At 37.5% G+C, this 19,650-nt stretch overlaps 4 protein-coding genes and 1 pseudogene across 4 annotated transcripts; 2 read left to right on the top strand and 3 right to left on the bottom strand.

The window, feature by feature from the left end:
• Positions 1-2,601: 2,601 nt before the first annotated feature.
• Positions 2,602-4,268, bottom strand: LOC106308513 (annotated as a pseudogene).
• A 49-nt stretch (positions 4,269-4,317) lies between these two features.
• Positions 4,318-5,900, top strand: LOC106307969 (protein DCL, chloroplastic). Its single transcript, XM_013745071.1, has 3 exons — positions 4,318-4,749; positions 5,141-5,255; positions 5,399-5,900. The coding sequence occupies exons 1-3, from the start codon at positions 4,412-4,414 to the stop codon at positions 5,573-5,575; spliced, it is 630 nt and encodes a 209-aa protein (XP_013600525.1). The 5' UTR covers positions 4,318-4,411; the 3' UTR covers positions 5,576-5,900.
• Positions 5,901-8,318: 2,418 nt separating this feature from the next.
• Positions 8,319-9,799, bottom strand: LOC106308514. The gene is made up of 2 exons (XM_013745671.1): positions 9,626-9,799; positions 8,319-9,497 (listed from the first exon to the last, which is right to left on the bottom strand). Exons 1-2 carry the CDS (start codon positions 9,797-9,799, stop codon positions 8,319-8,321), a joined length of 1,353 nt encoding a protein of 450 aa, XP_013601125.1.
• Positions 9,800-11,481: 1,682 nt separating this feature from the next.
• LOC106307229 lies at positions 11,482-15,762 on the top strand. Its single transcript, XM_013744125.1, has 7 exons — positions 11,482-11,800; positions 12,022-12,106; positions 12,242-12,328; positions 12,396-12,956; positions 13,034-13,361; positions 13,456-13,537; positions 15,405-15,762. Exons 1-7 carry the CDS (start codon positions 11,606-11,608, stop codon positions 15,609-15,611), a joined length of 1,545 nt encoding a protein of 514 aa, XP_013599579.1. The 5' UTR covers positions 11,482-11,605; the 3' UTR covers positions 15,612-15,762.
• Positions 15,763-15,916: 154 nt separating this feature from the next.
• On the bottom strand, positions 15,917-17,035 carry LOC106308515. The gene has a single exon (XM_013745672.1). It carries the CDS (start codon positions 17,033-17,035, stop codon positions 15,917-15,919), a length of 1,119 nt encoding a protein of 372 aa, XP_013601126.1.
• Between the last annotated feature and the right edge of the window lie 2,615 nt (positions 17,036-19,650).

Raw genomic sequence — 19,650 nt, forward strand, 5'->3', positions numbered from 1 at the left:
GAGAGCCGAAGAAGTTGATGAAGCAATGCCAAGCTTTGAAAACGAAGAAAAGAGGCACGTGAGTGATTGTTTCAAGTCCATCAAACTGCCATCCTCATTTAGCTTATGTGTCAATGAAATAGCCATTTCCATATGTTTTTTCCTACTTTCAACTTTGGTTGTCTTTAATTATCTGCAAACTATCTCCCACCAGGAGAAGAGTTACTTGGTTTTTAAATAAAGGGGGACGTTGATGGGTCTTTGCATTTCGAGAAAATAAGCATGTATTTTGCTTCATGCATGAGAACATGTTCAGATAGTTACATGGCATCGACGTTAAACAATGCAACAAAGAAACCAACTAAAATCCAATAGTCACCAAAACAAAACAAAAACCCCAGAAAAAGTGACACAAGCACACCATCATATGTACCTCGGTGGAAATTGGGATGCAGACAACTAAATACAAAATATATATATATATATATATATATATATATCAACTGGTCTTCGTTCACAAAGCGTCCTACACGTAATCAACAACAAACAGCTGCCTCCCTACTAATTCCACCACCTCCGACCCTCTGCTTTGCCAAATAACTGCACGCACCAACACAAGTGTAAGAAAAACATAAGTAACAACGCTAACACTAAGTAAAACTGAACAACAACAGCATACACAAATAACCTCGCGCTTGCGCGGGGCTCGGTCTCTAGTAAAACAAATTTCATAGTTTAGGGGGTTTATTTTAAAATTTTGCCCCGGGCCTACAAAAGGTTTAAGCCATTGGCTACAAAAAGTTCCTGGTGCACATTCAAAATCTCTTGGAAGTTGATGCAAGAATGAAGTTTCTCTGAGATAAGTGATCATGAGAATGATTCGCCGAGCATAAAGAGCTTCTTCAGGGTAACTCAAAACCTCTTTTTAGCATCAAAGAATCTAACTAAATTAAGAATAAATGATTTTAATTTTCTGGAAGAGAATCCTGGAAAGAACGGATGAGATGTAAACATCCACACCAAGACAAGAGTCAACGTGCATGCTTGTCAGGAAAATTTACCAAGCCTGGTAACCTCCAACTGAACATCTCATATGGCCACACAAGATTCTGAGTCCTACAAGATTCTTCCCACTCCATGGCTACAAACCATGAAGAGTCCACACAAACTTGATCATGATATCTGAGTTAAAAAGATGATTGATTAAAAAAAAACTCTTTTTCCTAGTGGGTAATGGTTACAATGTACGTTAAGAAGCCGATGGATCTTTTACCAAAAGAAAAAAAAAACAGAAAAGCTAATACAACACTGCAGACTTCTTTTTGGTAAATTCTGCTTAAACCAAGTTGAGAGTTACGTTCTAATCATAGAACTCAATAGCATCACTGGCAAGAAGACACATACAGTAATCGATTATATACATTCAACAATCGCTGCGTAGTATTCATTAACACACAACAGATGTTATTGATTCAGAAACTGAAAAGAGATGGAGAATTTAAAATAAAAACTTCATTTATTAAAATAGTTATAAAGAGCATAAACCCATAGATCAACACACAAAATGACTTTCCCATTGCTTTCACCTAAATCCAATTATCGGCTCTATCTTCTCTTCCTGATTTTTTTTTCTTTTCCTTCTCCTACCTTCATCTTCCTTCATATCCTTCTTCTCCTTCATCTCCATCTGCTTTTTTTTTTTTTGAAACACACTTATATTAAATACTCAAACCAAAGTAGGTGAAACCATTAAGGCCAGTTCAACAGACAAGATATGCTTTGCTAGCTTATCAGCTTCGCATTTCTCAAACGTGAGATCCAATGAAAGGAAATACATTCAAAGGAGGAAGCTAAAGATTGAATATCAGCCCAGATCCCATAGAGACCAGCCAAAGATGTTTCCGCTTTAATGGCTTTGATCAGCAAAGCTGAGTCCGATTCACAGCGTATTCTTGAAAGTCCAAGTTCTCTGCATTTGCTAAGAGCTTCCCAGAGAGCCAACGCTTCACATAGGCAATTTCACATAGTGAGCAGGAACATAGTATTGGGAAGTTCTGTTTTTTGATTCCACTATCCAGCCTAAACCTGCAATGTTTCTACTCTCACTCCAAGCAGCATCAGTTTTGATGAGAGTACAATCCGTTGGTGGGTCACTGGGGGGAGGGGGGGGGGCATAGGTGCGAGTAGTTGGAGGTGGAGACAACTGGCAGGAGCCCCACTCTCGCGCTAGAGCGATAGCTTTAGACAGGGTTTCAGCCACTGAGAGAGGCTTATCGTTGAAGACTAGGTTGTTCCTTGCTGTCCAAATACTCCATAGGATCCAAGGAGCCAGCTGGCCCGCTGCTACGCCGGTCGGAGGTAAATTATTTCTTGTCACCAGCTCAATCCACATCCTCCTCAACTCTATAGATTCATTATACTCAATACTTGGGATAACAGGTGCTGATGACCAGATCTGTTTTGCGAAAGTACAGTGAAAGAACAAGTGATCTATAGTTTCAGGTAGGTTGCATCGTTAACATAAGCCATCAACATTGATTTGACGGGCTCTCAACGCTTCACCCGCAGGGATTGCGCCGTGGAGTACCTTCCACGCAAACAGCTTTGTCTTCGGTGATGTTTTCAAATTCCAGACCGCTTTCTTCCATTCAAACGGCCATCTTGTGAGATCTCCGTGGGATCTGTTCTAGAGGAGAGGGCTGTCGCATAGCCAGACTTAGTTGTGTAGCATCCAGTCTTTGTTCCCAACCAGGAGAGTTTATCCGGGGCTCCCGTTAAAGTTGGTTTAATCTCCATCTGCTTTCTTCCTCTTTTTACCATAAAACGACGAAAACCATATTTATCATCCTCATATTCTTCTTCTTTATACACATGGAACATAGATGCTTGATTTTAGTAGCGTTGGATCATTAGCATTAAGATTCTCAACATGGTCTACAAAGGTATATAATCTACTACAATCGTCTAAAAAGATGTAGACTCTACTAGGATTTTTGGAAGCTTCGTGGTATTGTCAAAACCTTGGATTTCAACACGTCGAATGGTGTTCCTTTCAGGATTGAAGTAGTCAATATAAAACGGTTGTTTGGATGTATAATCAGCCATCGACAACATGATTTCACCCGTAGATATAACTCCAACCTCGGAAGCATAATGCGGAAAGAGTTTATCACCCCTCAAAGTGTAGGCATACTTAGTCCACTCATGTTTCTCCACATCCTCTAGAACCCACACACGCAACTCAATGGCATCATCAGTGAAATCCTCATTGTAAATCACACCTAACTTACCCTTATAGTTTATCAGTTCCTGTAAGCTTTCTGGATATATAAATTTGAATTTTTCAGACCTAACATCAAAGCAAACTATCACATAATTAGATGTAACCTCAGACATTTCCTCCCACATGTAACCTAAGTAATACAAAACTCCATTAATGCATACCCCTTCACTCTTGATCTCAACTCTTAAGGAACATTCGATCTTTCTCCACCTCATTCCTCAAGTTCCCAGTGTCCTAATTTTGTGATCATCAGAACAACATGGATGAGCCATGAACGATACTTTGAATTGTTTCTCAATCGGATCAAACCCCAAGACGCTAGATGAACTTCTGTAACTTGAAATATAAGGTAAGGTCTCATACTGTCTCGTTTTAGGGTTACATATCACGGGCACTCTTTTTTCTTCAGTCCACATACCGTAGAAATAGATCAAACCTGAGGCATAGCCACATGAGAATCGTCGGTCATCATGATCAAATATCTGCATACCGTCTGGAGGGAAATGCATATGAAACTTGGGAGTTACTACAAGAGATGATGAAGGCTTCTTGTGTGGAGTCAGACACTGAGGTAAAGAGAAGATGCTCCACAGACCATCTTCTTCGATGGTAAATATGAGACGAGGCTGATGAAAATGATTAATTAATTATTTAATTTAGCAAATATGCTCTACAGACCATATATTTAGCAAATATGCTCCACTAGAGTTTTTAAGTACAATCAAAGTTTAATTAATTAATTAAATAATCATTAAGCAACCCATATGGAATTTATGGTTAATTATGTTTTAACGGAGGTTCTTAGGGTGGAGTTATTAGTGGAATATAAGACCGGTTTTTAGTTTTTTTTTAGTTAAAAGTTAAGAGATAGATTCTTATATTCCGTTAAAAATTCTAGCCTAAGAACCCTGTTAAAGATGCTGTTAGCCAACCAAAACTAAATCGAATACATGTACAAATAATATACTAACCAAAACATAAAAGAAAAAAAAACGATGAGGCCCATTAAGCCCAAACAGAATCAATCGCGAACTTCGTCACTGCTAATCGTCTGGTGGCAAGCTTTCCACGGTACACGTCTGCGAATGGATAATGTAACCGTTTAGCTCTCTCTTACTTTCTTTCTCTACTCCATAACTCTCTTCCGGAATGAACTTGGCTTCCGTTTCCTCGACGCCGCCAGTGGCTTCAACTTGTTTCCGTTGCCGACGAGCTTTCATCTTCTCCTTCTCTCCTTCGCCTCTCTCTCTCTATTTCCCGCGCGACTCAGCATGGCCTCGAGTTCGCTCCCTGCGGACGGAATCGGACGGCGCTAGGATCGGTGACACGGAGTCGTACGGCTCGGAATTGCTTCGTCGGCCGCTCAATTCGTCTGAGGACGAGGAAAGCTCCGAGGAAGGAGATGAGTTCGTGGATTGGGAAGATAAAATTCTGGAGGTTACGGTTCCTCTCGTTGGCTTCGTGAGGATGATTCTTCACTCCGGAAAGTACGTCTCCTCTTTTCCAACATCTTATCTCATTATTTCGATGAAAGCCACGAAACTGCTTTCTACTATAAAAGCATTGAGGAGGCATAATCATATATTATTACTTTGTTATCTAACTGTTGAACTCGAGATTCTCTCTATTAACTTGAATCCTCGTAATCTTGAAGCATTTCTTGTTATTCGTTATAGATTTGGATGTTAAATTGCAAAAAGAAATATGCGACTGTTACTGCTGCTTATATGTTCATTTGTTTGATTAGGTTTTGAAACCCAAAGAGTATAATGATGTTAGAGTATTGGATCTATACAGAAGATACATTTGCTCCATGTCTGCATACGATCCCCCTAGTTGATCGTATTATGAATCTCGGCTTGGCGTTTTAAATTACAGATACGCAAACCAGGATAGGCTAAGCCCTGAGCACGAAAGAACAATCGTCCAGATGCTGCTTCCTTATCACCCTGAAGTTGAGAAGAAGATCGGATGTGGAATAGACTTTATCATGGTATGTATTATGCTTCTTCTGAAAGTTGGTTTCTTTGGACAAAACTTAGCATTTGTTTACACTTTCAGTTTGTTCTTTGTCTCTTATGCAAGTCCTTTGCATCAAGTCTTAGTATCTTGATTGCTTTGGTTTTCTCATTGCAGGTTGGGCATCACCCAGAGTTTGAGAGATCTCGATGTTTGTTTATAGTTCGAAAAGATGGAGAAGTTGTTGACTTTTCGTATTGGAAATGCATCAAAGGTCTAATAAAGAAGAAGTATCCTCTCTATGCAGACAGTTTCATCCTCAGACATTTTCGCAAACGTAGGCAGAACAGGTGAAGAAAAGCTTTATTGTAGATTCTCAAACTCAACAACGTTCTTGGATACATCCTACAAGGTTTTGAAGTTAAAACTCAGACACACAAGGTCCGTTCACAATCATTTTTCTCGTTTGAGTTGGAATTATGGATGGAACTTTCTAGAAGATATGGTCGTCGCAGGAGAGGAGGAATTACGCCATCAGAATATTACCATTTTCACTGTTTACAGTCCTTAGCATTTATATGATATGAAACTTTTACATTGAACTTATGTGTAGAAGTAGAGACACGGTACACACTTTGTGTGCAGGGTTTGAATATTCTGATGGAGTTTGCTTCTTTTTTTTTTTTTTTTTTTTTTACCATATGCAGAGTATGTTTGGATTCTTGTTGGTAGAACTATGCCATCAAAATCAAAAGGTACAACGGCCCAACAGACTTGACATAAATGTAGCCACTAGAGCTATTCTAAAAAGAAAAAAAGTTACACAAATACGTTCTTTTAGAATCAATTTCTTCGGACGGCAAATGAGTTGACAAAACCAGCCTACCATCTGCTGATCCAATCATCATCCGAGTGATTAGGCTAACTAACTCTGATTTTAGGATTTTAGGATTGTTTTTGATTAGGCTAACTAACTCTGATTTTAGGATTTCAGGATTGTTGAAAACAACGAAAGTAGGATCATATCCTGAATTAATTATATTGAACTAAGTTGTTAAATACATGCGATAGCTGGTCTAGGAAACTAGTGAACATATCGATTATGACGATAACGCTTGCTTAAGAAAGTATCAATCGATACCTAGTCAATAGTATCGATCAACACTCGATCCATGTTTACATGCGAGAGCTGGAGCAGTGGACTTAGTCATCTGATTAGACTCGCAACAAGAGCTGGATATCTTTGAATTAGAACTCGATTTATAGAATTTTCAGTCACATACCCTTAGCTTCAATAATAATTATAATCATGATTGCATGAAACTCTAAATCTAGCTATTTTCTTGTATATTCTCACAACAAATCAATTGATTTACTGCTTTACATAATTTACTACTTTACACCTATTTGTCTAGCTTAATTGTGATATTGTTGAGTCTATTGTGTGCACACGCTCCCTGTGGATTTGGTCTCTAAATACTACAGCTGAATTTCTTATTTGAGAGAGTAAAATTGTTCATAGGGTAATTTGAGTGATATCATAAAGTTTTGAATGCAAAAATTGAGATGACAAGTGCTGATGTTGCTCAATTTCAAGAATTTTTAGCTCGTCATAAGCATATCAAAGATCGATATGCTCATTTCGAACTTCGAAATACTTCGAAATGTAGTATGTTGTAATTTCACTTTGTTATGTGTTTTTAATTGTTTAATCTAAGAGTTTGTTTTAATAATAATATTTAATATTTTTTTCATATAATATATTTATGTTTGAATTAGAAATATTTTTTAAAAAAAAATTGAATTAGAAATATTTTTTAAATTAAAATTTTGATATTAGTTAATATCTTTTAGTCATCAATAATAAATATTTTAGTAAACTATTAAAAACTAAGAGAATCTTGTTTAATTACATAATAATGAAGAATATCTTTTTTAGTGTAATATTTGGTGTTTTGGTTGAAGATCCAAAAACATTCAGTGCTAAAACTACATTAATAGTTTATTATATGTTGTTTTTGGTTGAAGATTCCAAAAACATTTAGAATCTTGTTTTTGGTTGTACCATATGTTGGAGATTTTTTATTCTTTTCTTTCACAACATTTACGATGGCTCCGTTAAAAAAATATAAGTAATTACCATAAGGGCACATGTTTTATCAAAGGAGATGGAGTTACTTACAAAGTTAACAGAGATTTACAAATATGTCCATCCTAATATTAGACAAAACATGTGAGCACTTTCATAGTTTTTGTTAAGAATGCTTTAAGGTTTTTTTTACACTTGATTGTATTATTAAGCTTTTTATGCAAAGAATTTTAAACAAATGAGAACTACCAAAACAAATGTAGAAAAATGATACACCAATAGAGATTTAAAGCAAACTAACACATATCTATTTTGCGTATGGATGACTAAAGATCCTTCATGTAAAATCTCCATATTTGCTTATGCAATAGTTGAATCGCAAGGGAAATAATCTTCGTATTAATCCAAAAACATCATGCTTCAGACTGAATTGAGAACGACTGCCACTTTTTTTGAATACTCTAGTAGGAGTCATTGAAACAAGACCACTATTTATATTGTTCTATTGATAATAACATAGTCAAAGAAATTACTGTACTATAGAGCTTCATGTTGTATTTCAAAGTAAACCATAGTTTTCAGCAAGAACTTTATCACCATTAAATGAAGAACCATCAACGATTGAAGTCTGTAAGACCCGTCGCCACCATCCGCAGAAGAATGATTTAAATTTTTATTGTTTATTATGGAAATATAATATTTAGAGGTTTAAAGTGGAAGTGTTTGGAAGATTTTTGTGGGATTTTTATAATAATTAAATGAATTATTTTATTTGTGATTCTTTAGTATTGAAAAAAAAACTATACCGATTTTTGGGAAGTGCCCCAACTTGCAAATGCACAAGGTCCTCTTTTTGAAAATTTCTTAAGAAAATTAGAGTCCTAATTTTTTTAAACATATAGATTAGGATCCTAATTCATAAATTTACAGAAATATAACTATACTTTTTTTAACAGCAAACACCATGTATTATTAATTCAGCCGGAAGAGGTTGGCTCTGTGAGCTAATCATCCTGGAATATCAGAGTTTACATGGGAAAATATAGAATTCTGTAGATGAGCTTCCTTAGCAAGAAGGTCTGCTCTTACATTACACTCTCTAGCGATAAAAGAAATTGAGAAAACTGTAAAAGATGATAGTAGATGAATAAATTCATTCCATTCTGAAGCCAAAGCTCGCCAATCTTCTTCATCGTTGATCAGCTTAACAAGCTGAAGACAGTCTGTTTGAAAGGACATCGATGTAAATCCTAGTTGCAGGGAGCTTTTCATTGCAAGGACCAAGATAGTGAACTCTGCGTGCAAAGGAGAGAGGACCTGGTCCATACCAAAGGAACCATACATATGCGTTCCACTCACCAGATCGAAGACAAAACCACCTCCAGAATCTGTCGAATTTGTCACCCAAGATGCGTCCACTAGGCATCTTGGTAATGGTGATTCATTCTCTAGAATATCAGTGATTAAGTCGAGGTTTCTTCCGGTAACTTCGTTTCCCGGTAACACTTGAGCAACCCTCCAGTTCTCCTCCTCACGGGTAGCATCTAACACAGTATCTGGTGGGATAATATCGTTGCCGTTGAAAACTTTATCATTCCTAGCTTTCCATATGAACCATGCGATCCATGGCAATCGAGCTATCAAATTTTGCGGTGTACCATTTTCCTTTGCTCGGAGGAGTAGATAATCGAAGTTCTCAAACAAGGAATCACGCGGGAAAGACCCCGGACTCGTCGGGATATCGGAGAGAGCCCAGGTTTGGAGTGCAGGTGGGCATAGGAACATGAGGTGATTTATCGATTCCTCAAAATCTCCGAATCGGGGACAAGACCTGTCAGTGCCGCAATGTCTATTAGCCAGGCGGCCACAGGTCACCATACAACCCGTTAGAGCTTGCCAGAGGAAGTGTTTAAGCTTCCGGGGAGCTTGTAATTTCCAGATCATAGCTTGCAGTGGGTTAATACATGGCTCTGTGACTGCGGTTTTCACTTTCTCTTCTTTCAGTTGCATTGCTAGCTTATACCCAGATTTTACAATGTACATGCCTGATTTCGTATGGATCCAGCAGTACCCATCATCTCTGAAGTTATCACTAGGTCGTAAGCTTTGTATCAGTTGGACATCTCCCAGGTCTATCAAGGCTTCCAAAACTTCTACTCTCCATTGCTTGGAGGATTGGTCTATAATCTGATTAACAAAGAGGTTTTGATCACGATAAACCCCAATGTCTAAAGCTGGTCGCGCCGGGATAGTTAGGATCCACGGGTCGCTCCATACTCGAGTACTATACCCCGATCCAATCGTTTTCCTCAAACCTTCGCGGAGAAGGTCTTGTGCGCTAGGATGCTTCTCCACCCATAAGATGGGGAGTTGGATGTCTTCACTTCCATTGGGCTAATGTGTCGGAAGTACCTGCCTTTGAGAACCCAGGCTAATAAGGAGGTAGGGTGATGGAGAAGCCTCCACATCTGTTTTGCTAGAAGTGCCATGTTAAAATTATGAAGGTCTCTAAAACCAAGCCCTCCTTTCTCAAAAGAAACACATATTTTTTCCCAGGCTATCCAGTGAAGACCTCGGTCATTCACCTTAGTGCTCCACCAGAATTTTGCTATTGCACCTTGTAGCTTGATAATTATGTCCTTTAGCAGCAGGAAACAAGACATCACATAAGTGAGCAAAGCTTGTGCCACCGACTTTAAGAGTACTTCCTTACCTCCCTAGATAAGAACTTTGCCGACCAAGAATTTATGCGATCATTTAGTCGGTCTCTAATACAAGAAAAGGCTTGTCTTTTCGATCCACAAATCTTTTCCGGGAGCCCAAGATACATGCCCATCCCACCTTCTTTAGATATACCGAGAATTTGTTTTGTAGCAGCTTTGACTTCTTGGCCTACCTTAGTACCAAACAGAATAGAAGACTTCGATGGATTAAGTTGCTGACCCGAGGCTCTTCCATAGAGATTGATAATCCTTATCAGCTCAGCACATTGCTGGACATCCGCTCTGCAGAAGAATAAGCTATCATCGGCAAATAGGAGGTGTGATATCGCTGGACTCGCCCGGGCTCTCTTTAAACCTGTAATTCTACCTTTTTCTTCTGCAGCAAGAAGCTGCGAAATGAGTGCCTCAGTCAACAGGATGAAGAGGAAAGGTGAAAGAGGGCCGCCTTGCCGCAATCCTCTAGCTGGCTGGATATTTCCTTTAGGTTCGACATTTAGTCAGATTTGATAAGAGACTGAGGAGACACACCAGTGGATCCAAGAAACCCATTTTTCCGCGAAGCCCATTTTGAGAAGGAGGGCTTCGAGAAAGTTCCATTCAACACGATCGTAAGCCTTGCTCATGTCGGTCTTGACAGCTACATACTTTGATTTACACATGGGATTCGTACGGAGTGCATGAAAGGCCTCTTGCGCCAAAAGTATGTTGTCCGATATAAGGCGTCGCGCCGCCACAAAGGCGGATTGAGTCTCCGAAACTAGTTTAGGAAAGAACTTTTTTAGTCTAGAGCAGATGATCTTGGATATGATCTTATAACTGACATTGCATAAGCTGATCGGTCTGAATTCAGTCATCTCCATGGGTCGCTCTGTTTTAGGGATCAGACATATGTTCGTTTGGTTCAGTCTCGCGTCGAAAGAATCTGTTTGAAAAAATCCTTTACCATCGAGATTACATCCCGAGCCGTGACTTCCCAGAAACGTTGATATAAAAGGCCGGTCATCCCGTCTGGTCCTGGTGCTTTATCGAGATTAATATCCTCAATAGCTTTCCTGATTTCTATATCTGTAGAGGGTCTTGTTAAGGTAGAGTTCATAAATGGCGCCACTTTCGCGGTAAATGCACAAAGTTCTCTTTTTGAAAAATGTCTTAAAAAAATTAGAGTCCTAATTTTTTAAAACATATAGATTAGGATCCTGATCCATAAATTTACAGAAATATAACTATACTTTAGGAAGCTCAGGGTCCATAATTTCTTTAAGACAGGCCTGACAAAAAACTTCTTTTACCATCTATTATAATTTTTATGAAAAAAAAATCATAGGAAGAAAAAACACACAACAGTTACAGTTGATTAAAATCGAATCTACCACGCTCCAAAAGACAGCTCAAAAATGAGTAAAAAGAATAGTGTAAAAGGTCGTATTTCTCTCTCTCAAGTCAAAGACACATCATTATCATATTTTTTCCTTGTTCCATACGAGTCACGAAATCAGATTCCCACGAGCATTTCTCTCTCCTCTCTCTCTCTCTCTCTACATAGCTAGAGCTCAGTTATCTCATAAGATTCAAATGCCGTCTGAGACACAGCGGCCGGCGAGATCGCCGGCGTCCGGAGGATCTCGGCGAGACTCCAGCCCGGACTCTTTGAACTTCACACCAGAATCAAATCTCAGCCTCTTTTCCTCCGCCTCCGTCAGCGTCGATCGCTGCTCTTTAACCTCCGACCCTCACGACCGCGACTCTCTCGTCTCCGCTCCCTCCCTGGTACTTCCGCATTACTGTCTTCGTCAACTGTAAATCTGAGTTCGTTATTTTTACTAACGACATTTATGAATACGCGTTTAATTTGACTGAGTCAAACTAAAACAAAATCATGCAAAAGTGGTTCTTTAATTTCGTCACTGTTCATTACTGAAACGAACGTCACTTAGATCTTGCAAAAATAAATAATTTGTAATTTTTGCTCACATGATTTGAGGTGACAGGAGCGAGATCAACGGGTAGATCCAGACAAGCGTGAAACAGGGTGTAAGAACAGTCGCAACTCTAGAAAATCAATTAAAGTTAAAGGTAATAATTCAAAACTTGTCTGAGGAAATCAAGACAAGTGACAATAATAGTCTTAAATAGATTCAATTATGCTTTTGGAAATTTTTTTCAAAAAAAACAACTTTTCCCTATTTACTTTTTTTTTTTAAATCTAAGCTTGGAAACAAGAGTGTGTGGTGAACAAAGAAGATGAAATCCAGAACCTTGATTCAGCAAGAAGCTCTTTCTCTGTAGCTCTTAGAGGTGAGTCTCTTTCTTGTTCCTTACCAGACATTGTTTTATTTTTACTAATCTCAACTCTTTTTTATAGAATGCCAGGAAAGAAAATCAAGATCTGAGGCTGTGGCGAAAATGCTAGACAACCAAAGAGCTACTACTTCACTGGATCTCAGTAAGAAAACTTCGGTTTCGACTAATAAATCAAGCGTGTTTCCTAGTCCTGGAACTCCCACTTATACTATGCAAAAGGGTTGGAGCTCAGAGCGCGTGGCCATAGGGAGAAGTCCACCAAACGCTGCGTTTTTACCTTTGTACAGTGGTAGAACAGTTCCTTCCAAGTGGGAAGATGCTGAGAGATGGATACTTAGTCCTCTCGCTAGAGAAGAAGCTGCACGCACTTCGTTTACAGCGTCACGGCGCCCTAAATCAAAGAGCGGTCCATTAGGGCCTCCAGGACTTGCGTATTACTCCTTGTATTCTCCTGCTGTACCTATGGTTCATGGTGGGAACAGACGCTGTTTAACATCAACCTCTCCGTTTTCAGCTCGTGTGTTGCCGCAAAACGGCTCTACTGCATTTCCTCAAAAAACCGATCATTGTATGGCTAGGTCTGTTAGCATCCATGGCTGCTCTCAAACTCTTGCGCCACAAGGTATTACACAGAGATCGAATGAATCTATGTAAATGAACTACTTTCGAGTATTGAATGTAATCGAAGTCTGTGTACAGATGACATACATGAAAGTATTAAGGATGCGGCTGGTGATGCTCGAGCTGTGTCAAGAAGGGATATGGCGACACAGATGAGTCCAGAGGGAAGCATCCGTTTATCTCCTGAGAGAGAGTGTTCGTTATCTTCCTTCTCTCCGACAGCAAGATCAATTGTGGAACTACTGAATGCTCGTGTCAACAGAGCAGAAGCGAAGGATTTACAGGTTGATGAGAAGGTGACTGTAACTCGGTGGTCAAAGAGGCATAGAAGTTTGTACCATGGAGATAGCTCAAACATGCGAGACCACTTGCATGGACAAGACAGGGATCCTCAAGGCTTGACATGGTATGTTCTAAGTTGTCAAAGTCTTATAAATTTTCCTTCAAATGCACATGACTTAGAATTTGGAGTTGGTATTGAAAGGTTTATACTTTTGTAGGGTAAAGACCGAGGAAGCCAGAATCATATCTTGGCAAAATTTGCAGAAAGCTAAGGCGGAGGCAGAAATAAGAAAGCTTGAGGTTTTTTTCTTTCATCTTGTTTCACTTTTTTTACCTGAAGCGCTAGGTCTTCAACCATAAGAACACTTTCAACATGGTGTAGTCATTGATTGAGTGCATGGCCTGGTCGAAACCGTAGACGGTTTAGTAAAGATTTCAATAAATTATTTTTTACAAATTTAGGGGCTTATTTCTATGTAATTTTCTTTAAAAATTATGGAGATTAGAGGGAGTGTTTCGTTTGGCTTTGCCTAGGACCGGCCTGCTTAAGTGTATCTAAAACACCCCAACCCGTGAATCTTTGAAAACACGTGAAAATTTCTAAGTAAAAGATCGAGTCAAATTTTTATCGAATGAACATGAGAAATACTGCAACTTTATAAATGAAACCCGATACTAAGTATTAAAAATCATGTAGTTTACAATAAAATATCTTTTACAAAACCTCTCAACATTATCCACGTTTAAAACACCCTTGCCGATGGTCTTTATAGCCTCGCGCTCCGGTCTACATAACCAACCTTACCTGCATCGCAAAAGGAGGCATGAGCATACACAAAAGTACTCAGTGAGGACGCTCAATACCGCCCACTACAGCCCAATAATCAAACACTCAATCAATACTAACACCCTAGCATCCAGTTCTATCATTCCTTTACTTAACTAGTTCCATTACTTTAACATTTCTTAACCTTTCGACCCGAAAGTCCATAATCCTGCGGCCGAAGCCAACCTGCGGCCGAAGCCAAACCTGCGGCCGTAGCCAACCTGTGACCCGTCGGTCCATTACAATCCCTTAACCTTTTTCCTTAACCTTTTCCCTTAACCTTTTCCTTATATTACATTTCAATTATTCTTTCCTTAAACGCATTATAATTTCCTGACCTAGGTTCTCAAGATCAAACGTTCATTTCTCACATAAACATCCTAACATAACTCGATAATCCATAGCATGCATTTCTCAAGAACACGATGAACGAACTTTCCTTAATCAATTCCTATCATACATTTCTTAAGAAAACGAAGAACGATCTTTCCTTAAACGAATTCTATCAAACATTTTCCTATGAACACGATGAACAAACTTTCCATAAACGAATTCTATCCAATCATACACACGTTCTTACTGAATCAAACTAGACAAAATAATTCTTATTGGACTGCCACGAATCACGTCCTCACCTGTATTGATTTTAAAAGATCGAAGACTCTGAACCTAGTTGTGTTCTCCGGCGAAGAATCTTGCGATCCTCCTTGCTCGATCCTCACCGCCCAAATTCTCTCTTTAAGACTGCGTTCTTTCTCGAGACTCCCTAAGACTTGCTTTTTGAGTTGTGTCTAGAATGAGAGCTGGAGGTCTCTTTTTATATTGCTCTTGGACTTGCTCACCAAGCCGCAAAAATTTATTGTTGTTTTCCTTATTTGGCTTGGTCAAACTTTTCCATCAATACTCAAAGAATCTATGCGCTTCTTTCCTTATATGAATCTCGATATCCCGATCTTTCTTCCGTAAAATTCTCCCAAAGATGACCAGTCAAACTTTCCTTAGTTGGAACCCGCATTGTCCAGTAGTCGAACATTCATTAATTAGCCATGCGGTCTCGACCTTTCCTTACTTATGCTCCGATCATGAAATGATCGTTCTACAGTCACTCAGCCCATTTAAATTTCGTTCCATAAGCTCACTAATGATCCGAAACTTGTCAAAGTACAACTTATTCTTCCAACCTTCATGGATATAAGGGTTTCCACACTTAGAAAAATAGACTCCTTAATGAATCAAACCTCTCACGATTTATTTCCTTCAAATTTAAAAATACTCTCGAAGCGGGTCGTTACAATATCACTCATAGAAAGTTAACGTTTTTAAATAAATATTTATTCTCAGGTGAAGTTGGAAAAGAAAAGATCATCGTCCATGGCGAGAATAATGAGAAAAGTGAAGTCAGCAGAGAAGAAAGCAGAGGAGATGAGGAGGTCAGTGTTAGACAATCAAGCACCAAGCGCATCACGTGGCAAGGCTTTATCTTTCAGCAGAAGTGGGAAGACGAAGATTTCTTCCCTTAGTGGTTGTTTCACCTGCCATGCTTTTTAGTATGACGGTAAAACGACTCATGCGTACGTACGTAATATATGGTTTTTGTATTCTTGCTTGTAATACTTTGATCGTTATAGCTGCTGGTGATTTTGATGCATATGTAGTCAAAGTTGAGTAAATCTGAGGGATGAGTCTACCCCTTTCCATCTTTGTGACTCTTTGGTTGTTAGAGGTGAACTGATCCCTTGAAAAAAACCAAATCCAGTATGCATCATCGTTTGTTCATGTTTTTTTTGTTTTACTAAATTAATTTGATGCATTAAATTTAAAAGTAACGAAGTTTACAATTGTTAGAAAAGATCTTACAATTGAGAAGCCATACATTTGAAACCAAACATACGAGAAATGAAGATAAGAAGATCTTGAGATGACTCTCTAGAAACTTCTAAAATGGTGGTAGGTAGGGAGGTAGATAGCCTCGTCGGCCTCCTCCTATTGCATGTCTTGGATTTTTTAGTGGGTTTTATTGACCTTTCTCCTCGGATTCTTTGAGAAGTACCTATCTCAAAACCTGAACCCAAATCTAAAGTCGCAAAAGTACCACAATCTTGTATGACAAGAGGCGAATCAATTAAAGCATCATCTTCCAAGAAAGGTTTCTCAGAGATGTTAATGTTGGATGGAGAAGTCTCCATAAATTTTTTGGAACTTGGAGCTAGGGAACCCCCTGCTAATGGTGTGGTAATAGACTGAGTTTCTGGTAGAAGTACCTCCTTTGCTTGTGAGGTATCTTGTTGTTGTAGAGGAACCTCTTTTGCTTGTGAGGTGTCTTGCTGGTGTAGACGTAAATGACTCAATGCAACCGGATCCTCAATAACTGGTGGTAAATCTTGATCATTGCTGATTTCTTTTTGAACACCAAGTTGGGTATCAGTGGTGGCAGATTCCTTTAGTAGAGTAGTGGCCATAGGTGAAGATGTTTGCGAGAGATATTCTATATTAACCACAGGCACAATTGAGGTGTCTTCACCTCGGTCAATGTTGTTGATAGTTTGTGGAGTGTTAGGAGGTAAACGACATATCTTCTCCTTATGCCCCAAATTTCCACATCTCACACATGTTGAAGGTATCCAAGTGTACTCAACTTCAACTAAATAGATGTTACCTTGCTTGTCATCACAAGCAATCAATTTAGGGAATGACTTCTCTAATTCCATCTCTAGCAAAAAATTTGCCTCACCCATTTGCGGCTCAAGACGAGGTTTGTGGGTTAGAATCGGTTCCCCTAATCCTGAAGCTATGTGGCTGATACCTAAGCAAGAATAACACCTATCCGGGATATTCTTAATATTCACCCAAACTGGCAAAGTCGAAATCTCTTGACTTTTGAGGGTTGTAGCAGGAGACCATGGTGCTACAAATAATACAGTCATCAATGTGCCAAACACCTCTCTCGATAACCCATTTTCTAGTAGCTTCATGGGGAATATGGAACATAAAGGATGACTCTCCGTGCTTTTTTATGGATATGGTACAACTTCTACACCATATCTTATTCACAACAGCATGAACTAAACCACCATGCGGCAAAGTACAGTTGTTCATGTTAATGTTGTAAGATTTTGACAAAGCAATGGTGACATGGTTTGGAACAAGAGCATAAAAGCATACTCTGTTTTCTGATTTTCATGTAAAAGTAGGTTAAATATCAAACCAAACAAATGTTACATACATTGTACAAGTGTTTTAAGATGAATAATTTAACTTTCTTTCTAAACAAAAACAATGTTTGTAATATTTTATAGTTTTCGGGTTCTTGAACCAATATCTTTGTAATTAGTGATGCCTTTATGCCATATTATATGATCCACGTAATGCATATGCAAACCAATCACTCTTGTTTATTTATTTAAAATTATTTTATGGTAACTCAATCCAAATAATTTTTTTTTTATCTATTTTTATGGCATAAAATTAAATTTAAATGATATATAACATAAATATATAATATATTTTAATATGATTATCGATTAAGTGAGATTTCCTAATCATATGGTTTTATGATCATTTGTATATCCTTATAATACATTTTTTAAATCATTGATAACAAAATTTTCAATTTAAAACTTTTAATAATTATAAAATTTACAATCGTTCTTAAAAACTCACTGTAAAGTTTGAAATTAAAATATTGTATTCTCAATTATTGTTTAATGCAAATTTTGGAATTGAAATATTTATGTATTGTATAGGTATATATTTTAATATATATATATATTATTGTAAATATCTATTAAATGAGACTTTTTACTCATATGGTTTTATGATCATTTGTATCTTGTTAAATAAAAAAATTTAAACCATTGATCATAAACTTTTTAGTATGAGATATTTAACAGTTTTAGTAATTTATAATCATTTTTAAAATTCAAAACATAACATATACGAAAAAAAATTAATTTTTTATTATATGGTTAATGTGATTATTTAATTTATTTTAATAATATAAAATTTAAACAAAAAAGATAGAGGATATACAAATTATTATCAAATCATTATTACTAAAATTAATAATTGTAATATATATAGTTTATTCATATTAGGTAATTTTGAAAAAAAAATTAAGGAAAGAATGAAAATATTAATTGTACACTATTAATTAATTATGATTAGTCTAATGAGAAGTATAATATATGTTTAGATGGACCAACATGTTTTCTAGAGATTTTTTGAGAAGCATTGTAATGATGACATGTGGCATAGATAAAATATTGTAATGCTTTTCCTATAATATATAGAGGATATTCAATGTAAATATATAATCAACTACGAAAAATTAAACATTTATTTTATAAATATCCGAAAATAAAGGGAAACTTTCCTGAAATACAAACATTCATAGGGAAAAACAAACTTATTAGAAACTTCCTGGAAATGCGCCAAGAAACTTATAGGAAACACGTTCATAAACTCCCTATAAAACACGTCCATCACGGAGTGTGTCAGAACCATCACCAGGACTTGTGTTCCTTTCTGAAACGAAGAACATGAGGCTTCTGTTGCAAAACATTCAGGCCGACTGTAGGATCTGATCACTTGTTTACCGTTGAGCCACTTGGTCTCGGCGGAGGATTAGCTCTTTTTTCTGTGGTTAAATTTCAAGTTAATGTTTTATTTTCGAATAACAAAATGATTGACAATGAGACAGTCATTGATGGAATAAAAGTTTTTTTTTGACGTTTGTTTATGGGGACACTATATTAGAACGTCTTACATGTTTCTCAACAATAAGAACATGACCTTGGTTTATGATATGAGATTTTAATGAACACTAGTCATAATGAAAAAGAAGGAGGAAGACAACGTTCTGACAGCTCGTTTCTACCTTTTAAGCAGATGCTAAGCGATTGTGGGATGTTTGAGTTCCCATTTACTGGAACATGTTATCATGGGTCGGAAAGAGAGCATGAAGAACAACGGTAAGACACCACCTAGACATAGCTGTTTGAAATGAGGATTTTCATGAGAATTTTCCTCATTTTGATGTGAAGTATATGATATTATGGGGATCAGATCATTGTCCAATCATAGCAGACATAGCTGTTTATTTTATATTTCTTCTTCGTGTTTATTTATTTCAGGTAAGAAAAAAGATGATGAACAGTGACAATACTGTAGCAGCGCCGATCGATACTGTTCATCGGGAAAAAGGACCGAGGAAGACAAACCTGCACTCAGCATCGAAAGACACCTGATCAATGTCAAACGACGAACCATCACGAGAATCGATCGATCGATCGTCACTTGACTGTGTCGATCAACACTCATATCCAGCGAGCAGGTATGCCGATTTTCCTTGTTAAATTTTTTCTTATAATTTATTTTCCCACCAATCTTAGACTGTATAACACTGGGACAGTGTTGTTGAAGTCTGAAGGAGGTATTACTGATATTGTGTTTTGTTTTGATTTTTATTTAATGAGTATTTGTTGAGTTTTATAAAGTCAAGAAGGGGACGATGAATTTTTTCAATTTTACTCATTATCTAATCATTCTCTAGCACCATTCTTTGAGGTTATTGACTGCATGATGTAAT

The sequence above is a fragment of the Brassica oleracea genome, chromosome C8 (assembly GCF_000695525.1).
Source record: "Brassica oleracea var. oleracea cultivar TO1000 chromosome C8, BOL, whole genome shotgun sequence".
NCBI lineage: Eukaryota > Viridiplantae > Streptophyta > Magnoliopsida > Brassicales > Brassicaceae > Brassica > Brassica oleracea.